Below are 10,534 nucleotides of genomic sequence, written 5' to 3' on the forward strand. Positions count from 1 at the left end.
TGGGCTCCGGCCTCTTCCAGGCCGCGCCGCTCGGGCTCCGGGCTCCGGCTCCGGCCCAGCGCCCGCCGTGGGGCACGCCGGGAGATGCAGTCCGCCCGCTGTCCCAGCCGCCGTCGCCGCCCTCGGTCTGCACAGAGCCGCTTGGCACGCCGGGAAATGGAGTCTGTAAAGGCCTCCGAGTAGACAGCAAGGATGACGGGGAGCGCTGCACGTCGGGAAATTGAGTCCTGGGTAATCCGTCAGCTGACTTAGCCGACGGCTGACTCTGAAGCACTGTGGGAAACTGAGTCAGAGCCGCACACTCACTCTGCTGCGACAACGGCGAGACCCTAGGTGCGTCTCAGAGACGTAATCGCAGCCCCTCCTTCCCTGAGCTGTGTAGGCCTGATGCACGCCGGGAAACGGAGTGCAGCTGCTCACTTAAGTCTATCGGCTATGCATGTCCACCGGCTCCAGGATTCAGGCAACCGTGAACCCGGATATCCCGGGCCGTGAGGCAAGCCGGGAAATGGAGTCGTCGCCACGCCCTCACCGCATTGCAGGTGTAAAGCGGTTTCCAAAACACGCTGGGAAATGGAGTCCCAAGCGGTCCCTAAGCCCCAAGTGGATACTCCACTTCCGGAGAGAGGCTAGGAAATGGAGGAGGTATCGCGCTGCCCCTCTCCGGAACGCTAGGCCGCAGTCCCTGCCGGGAAATGTAGTCGACACCAAGGCTTCAGTGGCACTTGCTCCAGCAAGACTTGGCGTCTTCTGGGAAATGGAGTTCAAAGCAGCCTCCCCATTCACTGAGGAGGCGGGATCTACCATGAGTCGAAGCACGCTGGGGAATAACGCAGACCGGATCCTGACCCTTTGTGAGCCCAGTCTGCAGAGGCTTGCTGGGAAGTGGAGTCCAATGGGTAGGGTGCCGTCAGGGGAGTGTGAACGAAAGGTTAAAGATGGCAGTTCCCTGAGGAGACTGAAGTGTGTTTCATCTCCTTCCTCGGCCCCAGGTGCTAAGAAGGAGCCAAAGTCGATTAGGGAGTTGTAGAAAATGGAGCCCACGCACCTTTAAGTTCCAGGTGATCACATATCGGCCAGGAATAAACGCTCCCTTCCTCCACCCTCAAAGGATTTGGGAAACAAAGTTCCCGCCGGTTTCTTAGAACACTAGTCTTGGGATAGCCTAGCTTTTTCTAGCAATGTGTGTCGCACCAGGAGGCTGAGCGGAGTGTTAAAGAACCCTCATTAAGTTTTTTGCGTCCTCCCGCTTCCTAAATTACAGGATCCTGGAGGGCCCAAAACAAGGAAGGCTGCTGTAAGGAGCAGCCTCAGGTTTTGTGCGTTTGGTGAGTCGCCCCACTTATCGATTAATACCCGGAAGGAGAGTAGTTCAGAGGACGCCGGAAAACAGTTCGTGCGCGCGCGCGCGCGATAAAAGGGTGTCTCACTCTCTCGGAAGTAGTTGGGACTAGAATGAAAACGCCCTCAGCCCCTCACGCCTTGTGGACTGGTGGGAAATGGAGTCTTTGGACTTCACTTTAATCCGAGCCTGTGTTCACACTGTACTACCGTTTCTGAAGCTTGAAGGCAGTCTTGTCCACTCGGTCTGTTCCTGACTGTAATCCCCAACAGACACACAACAGAGGCATAGTAAAGCCTTTTCGGACTACATTACCCAGAAGGCAAAGCGCCCACACACTTCCGCTCCCTTCACAAAGCATGTGGCTACATCGTTCACAGATCGGAGCGGGTGTTTCTGGGAGTTGTAGTTTCCCAGCCAAATGGTGCCTGCTGCCCTCTGATGGCAGCTTTGAGTGGAAAAGTAAAATTCCGAGTCAAGTTCAGAGGCCTAGGGAGTCTGACAAGGAACCAAGAAGGTTCACAGGGCAGCGGAGCGCAGTGGGATAGCGGCGGCTACTTAACCGCCACAACCCGTAGGACATGCGCAGTGGGCCACGCGTGGGCAACCTGCGCGAGATTGAGGTCCATGGGAGTTTGAGGGCGACGATCCGAGGAAATCTATCAGGATATTTGTAGGGGATGGGAATGTTTGTAGGGGATGGGAATGTTTGTAGAGGGGTGCTAGGAAGGGTTGTAAGTGTCTAAGAGGGGCCTAAAGGTGTCTGCAGGGGCTGAGGGAAGTCCGTGAAGAGGTGAAGGGGTCTTTGATGAGCTATAGGCACTTGAGACCAATTATTGGGGAACAGTGGAGATGTCTGAGGGGACTTAGGGAGTCTGTAAAAGGTCTTTGGGAGACTGCGAGAAATTACTGGTGACTGTGAGGATCCCTTAGCAACCTGAAAGAGTGAGGGATGGTTGACAAGCATCAGGAAGGAGCTTTGGGAGTCTGTTGGGTGCTGGAGGACTGTAGGTGCAAAGGGGGTCTCTGATGGGACTGTAGGTGCAAAGGGGGTCTCTGATGGGATGAATGAATCTGTGAAGTGTCCTGGGGATCTACAACAGGCTTTCTACTTGGAACTAAGGATCTCGGAGGACATGAACAGGACCAAGGGTGTCTTCCTATAGGAACATTTCAGGCCTGCAAATGGATTTAGGTGGGTGATTAAAGATTGGGGGAGCCACTAGAGATTCCTGAGCCAGATGCCACCTGTGACATCCCACACAACTAGAATCTGGGGCAACAAGTCATGGTCTGACCTGGTGAGCAGTTCTGGAGCTCAACACTTATGAATACATGTGAGAGGTGCTTTGAAGGCTCTGAGGTCAGGGCCTTTGGCTACTAGTCAGGGCCCTATCTCCCTCCCCCCAGTGACACCCCCCTTTTCTCCATCACCTCACTACCTCCAACTCAGCTGCATCTATGTTGCCAGGAGACATGCCTCATCCCAACTTCCAGAAATAGCCCAGTGGCCCCCACCCCAGGGAATGACTTACATCACCCAGGAGAGGGAGCAGTTGCCTGCAGCATGCCAAGGGAGCCTCGGTTTCCTGCCAATATCCCAGCCTTGGATTCTCTCTTCACTGCCAACCAACATCATCTGGGACCACCCACCCTGGGCTGGCATGAGATGAGGTTCAAGCAAAAGTGGGTAGCAGTTGCCAGTCCACATCTCTTCTCCCTCAGGGTTGCACAGGCTGGGGTTTCATGGTGAAGGCAGTCCAATAGGCCTTAAACTCTCAATTCCCACTCCATCTCCTTCCCCTTTTTGGGCCTCAGGCACCTCACCTGCACTGAAGGGATTGGACTTGTTTCTAAGGGCACTTAGAAACAACTGGATTCCTTGTTCTGATTCTTTGATCCCTGATTTGAGCTCTCCAAACTCAACTTCTAACTTTATTTGTTCATCTCTTAGACCCCGTGATCCTGAGACTCTCATCTGGATCCTACCATCTTGGCTTTAGAGAAAGTTGTTGTTCAAAGAGCATGGGCTTTAGAAACAGAACTCATTTAGTCCTGGCTCAGCCTTAGGACCTTAGGCAAGACACTTAACTGAGTCAGTTGCCCCTACCTTGTTGGATGTTTTGCTTTTTTAAAAAAAAAAAGATGATCGGTAAGGGGATCTTAACCCTTGACTTGATGTTGTAAGCACCACACTCTCCTAAGTGAGCCATGGGCCGGCCCCCTTGTTGGATGTTGATGGGGCTACAGCAATACAGCTCCTAAGTACTTGGCACACAGTAGGTCAATCAAGTTATTATGACCAATGAGCCAGTCCCTTCTCAACTTGCTGGCCAGGGATGTTCCCAAGGTTGAACTGAAAAATAGTTACCTTGCGAGGTCTCCATATAGTGTCTCCTTGCTTAACTCAAAGTACCCTAAAGAGAATGATGTAAGAATGCTAGAGGCAGTGCAAAAAGAGCTCCTGGCTTTCACTGGGTACCTGGGGGTTTGGGCAGAAATTAACGGTACCAGAAAGAAAAGGCATTTCAGGCCATCGGAAGAGCACGGACACACTGGCTGGTTAGTTCAGTAGGTTGGAGCAGTTATAACATCGATAAGGGTTTGGATCCTCATACCAGTCAGTCACCAACAAAAAAGCAGCACAAGGGCAATGGATTTAATGGGTGAAGAATCTAAAGAGCTTCTAAGGACAAGCAGATCCCCATGGAATAGGGGAGCAGACAGATATAATGACAGAGTAAGCACTGGGGTTTATGTACCCGAGGTCAGATAATTTCCCAGGCCTGGATTTGACCCATTCAGATGGAGTTAGGACCTCTGGCCACAAATCCACTGGGGTCCCAAAGTAGGCCCCATCTTTCAGAATCAAGCAAAGGCTGTGGTCCTGCAGCGACTACACCCAGCGACTACACCCACCTAAGACAGATGACCACATCCAAAGGTCCAAAGTTTTATTGTTTTGAATACATTCTCCATCAGCCCCCCTACTCCCTCCCCCCTCCATCCCCAATACAGAATAAGGCTTGACCACAGCTCCCCTACCCCACCCCAGGGGCCCCAGCTGGGAGGCAGAGGGGGCTTCCAGTTTGGTTTCAGGGCACCCCCTTCCCAACCCCCAATTCACCTGCCCATGGGCCAGTCCTAGGAGCAGCTGGGGGTGAAGGGGGTGGATGGGTGCTAGGGTGGGGAGTGGGAGAGGGATTAGCAGGCACTTGTAGAGATTTGTGGCCCATGGGCTGCACCCCTCACCCTCTTCCACCCCCCCACCCACCGACATGGAATTTTTGGTTCATCATAAAATTCTCCCTCCCTCCTCTGCTGCAACCGTGTGGGGTATGAGAAACCCAGGCACTCTTGGCCCCTGGAGGGGCAGGGAAGGCAGGATTAGAGCTAAGGATGGCTGGGGGTGGAAGGAGAGAGGTACAAGAGGCAGAGAACAGGGAGGGTGACAAGGCTTTACTTCCTAAGCGATTGTAATAAAAAAGTTCCTGGGTGTTAAGGCCAAAGCCTCAGTTCAAATATAAATTCCCCAGAATGGAGGTGGCCCCCTTAACTCCCCCCTCCCTCCCTACTACCACCACTTTGCCTGGAGCTCAGAAACCCACAGAGACAGGGGATAACACCCAGCCCTGGGCACCCACCCACCCCACCATTAAAAAAAAAGAAATTAAAGTTTTATACAAAATGTGGGGAGGAAAAAGGGAGGAGGCAGGGAAGAGACTAGAGAGCTATCCTCACCTCCAGGGCATAGGGGGGGTGGTTAAGGCAGCAAAAGAAGCATGGGGGGTGGGGGGGAACGTGAGTCCCCTGCCCACAGCCCTCAGGAATCTCGGTGCTCCAGGGAGAGCTGGGCCGTGGCATGCTGGAGGTCAGAGCTCACCCGCCTTGGGGTGAGTGGCCCCCCGGCCTCCCGGGGCACCTCCCCTCGCACCTTCTTGTCCTCACCCTCATCCTCAAGGCCCCCAGCAGGGCCTCCACCCCCTTCCAGGCGACAGTCTTCACTCCAGCGCCGCTTAAAGCGCAGCTTGAGGGGCATGCACTGGGCTGCCCCAGGTGTGTCGCCCAGTTCAGGCTTGGGGGGCGCAGGTGGGGCACGGGGTGTCTTGAACACCTCCCCATCTTCCTCATCCTCATCACTAATGTCAGTCACCTCCACCTCCTCCGACTCGCCTTCCGAGATAGGCTCCACCTTGATCTGCGGTGGTGGTGGTGGCGGGGCCAGCACCCCAGCCCCCTCAGCCAGCCCGCCTGTGCCACTGCCAATGCCAACACTGCCCTTGTCGGCACCTACTGGTGCCTTCTCCCCAGCTGCCCGCTGCCGGCGTCCTAGCGGGGGCGGCTGGAGCTTAAACTTGAATGGGGAGGAAGAGGAAGAAGAGGAGGACGAGGCCGAGGAGGGGACTGGTGGGGTCTCAGGTGCCACTGGCGGCAGCGGGCACTTGTCAGGGCGCTGGGGCTGGGGCACCACCAGCCCAGGGTAGTGCAGGAAAGCGCGGGGGCTGAGGTGGTAGTTGTAGACGCTTTGGGTGTGGGCCTGCAGGTACCGTTTCATGTCCTCAGGGCTGAAGGAGAAGTGGGAGCCTCCTCCTGAGCCGCTGGGGCCACTGCCACCACTGGGGTACATAGGGCTCAGCGTGGGCGAGGGTGTGTAGGCCAGGTGGGTGGGCGTCATAGGCAGAGCCGGTGAGAGCTGAGGGGGGAGCAGAGAGCCAGGCCCGGCCAGAGGTGACACAGGGAAGGGGCTGAGGGGTTCAGGGCCTCCCCGGGGCCGGGGGTAGACACGGAAGACGCCAGGGTCATGGGGCAGGCGGGCCAGGGGGGGCCCTCGGAAGGCACCCAGCTCCGGAGGGCCAGGTGGTCGGGCCCGGAGGTCCTCTCCTAGCGGCTCCTCCAGCTCTGATGTGCCATCACTACAGTCACTGACAGAGCCTCGGCCCAGGCGACGGGCCACCACAGCTGAGAAGAGTGAGGATGAGGATGAAGAGCAGGCCGGTGGTGAGCGTGGGTCCTCGGTTGGGGACAGCACCTCAGAGGGCGTCGAGGGAGGGAAGCGGAAGTGGCTGCTGCCCGACGGCACTGGTGGGGCACTCTGGGGCACGGCACCCCCTGCCAGGAGAGGAGAGACTTGGGTGTCAAGGCCCCTGGCCCTAGCATGGACATACAGACAGACCCTCTTCCCCCGGTGAGGCCATTCCCATTAACCCTGGTACTCACCAGCCAACCCCACATCAATAAAAGGGTAATTAACCAGCACCAGTTTGTTGAAGTTGAACTTGTAGGTGAACCGTTTCCCCTTGGTCTTGTGCAGAATGCGTTTGTTGTAATAATAGCTGTGGGTGTAGAAACACCATTGGTCAGTCACACGGGACCCAGGTCTTACCTCCAAACCTTGACATGAGTTTAGGTGCTACTTACAAAGGGCAACCAAGAAACACGGGCCACACAAGAGAAATCAAGTGCCCAGAGGGTGGGGACCAGCTCTCCCCTCAGGTCTGGGGCCAGACTAAAGGCTCTACCAGTGACTATTCTCTCCTCAGGACACTTTCTGTGCTACCAAAGGGCTTGGAGAAGAGCTAGGTCTTGCCTAAAGTCACACAGCTAGGATTTGGCAGAGCCAGGAGTCAAACCCAAAGCCTGTTCCCAAGGGTCGGGGGCTGTCCAACTAGTGGGAACTGTCCACATCTGCTCAGGGGCCCCCAGCCCCTCCTCACCGCAGGGCCCGGCTCAGCTTGTCGTAATTCATCTGGGGCTTGCACTTGCGGACGCCCCAGAGCCGGGCCACCTCATCGGGGTCCTTGATGACAAACTCCCCGTAGTCCCCCTGCCAGGCGATGACGCCCTGGTACTCCTCTTTCCGAAGCAGCTCCAGGATAAAGTGCCACAGCTGGATCTGCCTCGAGCCAGGGGACGACTCCGGCTTGTAGGCCCAATCCGGGAAGGCAAACCCTGGGGATGGGAGGCAGGGAGTGGCCCTGTGTCAGGACACCAAGTCTGAGGCTCTGGGTTCCATACCAGGGTCCACCTCCTACCCCACCCTCAACATGGGGAAATCCATCTCCCCTCAGCCAAGTCAAGACCTGAATTAGAAAAAGACAGTGTGTGTCTGTGTGTGTGTGAGGGGGCTAGACGGGAGCCAGGGGGAGGGGAAGCTGGAGCCTGCTCCAGCGACACCGGGAGAAACAGGAAACCGTCGGCGGCGGGTCCCGGGGCCAGTGCCAGGGGGCCAGGCACCAAGCCAGGCCGGCGGGCAGGGCTGCCAGTGGGGGAGGGGCAGGAAGGTGCACACGTGGCCAACAGAGTTGGGGTGCAGCCCCCCCCACCCCCTTCCCATTCAGTTAATTGTGTCCCCCCCCAGCTCCTCTGGTCCCCTCCTTAGAACATACTCTATCTTCCTCTCAAGGCCCAAGAGAAACCCCATTCCTACCCTAGGACCTGAGAGGAGGATTTTTTTTCTTAAAAGACCAGGAGGGGTGGGGTGGCTGGTTGACGATGAGGTCAGCGCTTGCACACACAGAGGCTTCTGTCTTCCCTGGAGAGTGAAACCCAGACTGTCTGAGAGGGCGCCCCCCCCAGCCCTGGACCCTCTGAGTTGCACTGCCCTTCCCAGACCCAGGCATAAATGCCCAACCTGGCTGGAAGGCCCCCAGCCCAGGCCTTGAGATTAAGCAGGCACTGCTGGAGCTGTCGCCCTCTTCTCACTTCTGCCTCCTCATCCTCAGCTTCTTCCCTGCCCACCTGCCTGCCCGCCCCCAGCATTAACCTTGGGTAGAGGTTGGTGGTGGGCTGGCTGGTCCCTGGAGGGGGTGGGCAGCCCGGGTTGGGGGTGGGGGGCTGCGGTTGTTGTCATTTCCCAAACCCCCGGGTAATCAGGGGCCATCAATAATTCAGCACTAGGCAGCCGGTAATGGAGGGATGGGAGGAGGGAAAGGGGAGGAAGGGAAGGAGGGGGGAGGCAGGGCAGGGGCCCTGGTACCACTAGAGGAGAAGACCAAGGTGGACTGCTAAAGATGGACAGGTCCCAAGTCCCAGTCAGGCTGCTGGAGTCAGTCTTCCTCCTTTGGCCTAAGCTCAAGCAGGTACCAACCAGGCCTCTGGGCAACACTGAGCCTCCCCCGAAGACTCCACCCCAGTCTGGAATCCAACAGGGGATCCTTCCCCTTGGGAACACAGAGGATCAGCAGTTCCTGCTTCCATAGGGCCCACCCCCTCCAAACCCTGAGCTTACTGTCCTGCACAGGGAGCCAGGCCCCTGACCCCTGGCCCTGAGTAGACTGGCAGGGCCAGTAGGCTTTCCCCACATAATCCCTGCTTCATTCAGGAAACCCAGCCTCAAACCAGCCCCTCCAAGCTCCCAGGATATGACCTCCAGCTGTTCAGACCCAGAGTCCTTCACCAGCAGCCCCTACTCTATTTAGATGTGACAGTCCCTGGCAACTCTTTCCAGGAACCCTAGCATCCATAGCCCCATCCCTCTGTTGGGACTCTAGGTGTTCACCCAATTTTCCTCACTCTGCTAGAGAACCCAGGTGCTAAGGTCTCCCTGAGGCCCAGAGTTCTTTGGGACCCAGGTGACCAAGCCACTAGCTCCGTGCATCCTCTCCAAAAAGCTCCTGGCTCCCCTCAGGGCACCAAACTCCATGCTACTCCCACCTCAGCACCAATCTGGCTCCTAGACCCGGGGGGTGGGGTGGGGGCTTGAAACCGTTGAGCCATCAGTCTGGGGGTGGGGGGTATACAGACTTCCCCCCTCCCCCCCAAATTAAAGCCACCCTTCCCAGCCCACCCGCCCCAGCCTCCGTGTCCCGGTAACCAGGCAACGTGTGTGCAGCGACAGTCCTGGGAGCGGGGGAGCAGGAGGCTAAAAATAAACTTTGCAGAAGAGAGGGAGTGAGAGAGACTACATGCAACACAAAGGGAACTCGGAAAGGAGGTGGGGGGGCTCTGGAAGGGCCTCAAGCGGCATTCTGGGAGCCGTCCCAGGCCCCCTTGTTAACCCTCTTCCCTGAGCAACCCCCCTCACCCTCCAGGGCCTGGACCTCAACTCCCACTCCTGGCAGGGACCCTTCCCTGCTCCCAGGCCCACCCCAATGCCAGCTTTCCTCATCCAACACAGCATACATGAAGGCCTGTTCCCAGCTTCGGGGGGAAAATGAAGGGAGGGGTGACGTCAGGGTGTCTCAATGGGGCTCTGTTCCCCAGGCCTTGGAGCCAGGAGCCAGGAGCCAGGCACGGGCAAGGGGAACATGAGTGCGTGTGTGTTGTGTATGGGTCCACGTGCTTAAAACAGGGAAACACCGGACCTGCATCAAGAAAGCTTGGGGGTGCAGGACTTCTGGAGCATGGGGGTCCACTGAGGCAGCAAATGAACAGCCATAGAGAGAGGGATGCAGGAAATTGCGAGATGGTGTAAAGGTGGCAGCTGACAGATAGGAAGTGATGGGAGGCAGGGTCCCAAAAGGCACATCTGGGTTCCACAGTGGTGGGGTAGGGATTCTCCTAGACTGCAAGCCTGAGGGTGCAGAACTCCTGGGAACCCCCCAACTTCACCTGACTGCCCAAACTTTTTTTTAAGGTACTATGGGGATTGGAAGGGAGGAGTGGTTGGAAAGGAAGAATACGCCGGCCTCCTGGGGGGACCCGCCACCTCCCCCGCTCCAGGCAGCCCTCTATGGCGCCAGAGCCGGGGAAAAAACAGGAAGTGGGAAACAGCCATGGTAGAGGAGAGAGGGGCTGGGATGGAGGATCCAATGGAGGTGCGCATAGCCCCCAACAGCGAGGCAGACGGAAAGACGGACAGATGAGGAGGCCACTCCAGACCCCTCACTCCTTTCCCCTCCCCCAGTTAAAAAACCTACACATGGCTCCGGCCCCCAGACAGGGTTGGGGGAGCGGCCCAGCCGGTGCCATTAGGCCAAGGCCCGCAGTACGAAGGGAAAACGAGGCGGGGTTGTCTGGGCGCCTCGGCCCCCTCCTCGGGCGAGGGGAAGTTCCTGCTTCCCCCAAGACCCAGCAGCTCGGGAGCCTGTGGGAGCCAGGGAGCTTGAAGGACGCACGTGACTGACCCTACTGCACTCCGCACCCCTGCCCCACCCCCAGCCCCCCTCCTCGGCCCCAATCCCCTGGCGCCTGAGCCCCTCTCCCAGCCCTCAAAGATCCGCCCACCCTCCCCTATCAAAAACTCCGCGTGGT

At 57.5% G+C, this 10,534-nt stretch overlaps 1 protein-coding gene across 1 annotated transcript in view; it reads right to left on the bottom strand.

The window, feature by feature from the left end:
* Nucleotides 1-4,281: 4,281 nt before the first annotated feature.
* The window catches only part of ERF (Ets2 repressor factor), a 9,188-nt gene continuing 2,935 nt past the window's right edge, over nucleotides 4,282-10,534 (bottom strand). Inside the window, exons 2-4 of the mRNA XM_008567242.1 lie at nucleotides 7,057-7,291; nucleotides 6,560-6,675; nucleotides 4,282-6,451 (exon numbers count right to left, since the gene is read on the bottom strand). Coding sequence (XP_008565464.1) covers nucleotides 5,166-6,451; nucleotides 6,560-6,675; nucleotides 7,057-7,291 — 1,637 coding nt within the window. The 3' untranslated portion in view covers nucleotides 4,282-5,165. The remainder of the gene's footprint in view (nucleotides 6,452-6,559; nucleotides 6,676-7,056; nucleotides 7,292-10,534) is intronic.

This window comes from Galeopterus variegatus, unplaced genomic scaffold (genome assembly GCF_000696425.1).
Source record: "Galeopterus variegatus unplaced genomic scaffold, G_variegatus-3.0.2 Scaffold306, whole genome shotgun sequence".
Lineage (NCBI taxonomy): Eukaryota > Metazoa > Chordata > Mammalia > Dermoptera > Cynocephalidae > Galeopterus > Galeopterus variegatus.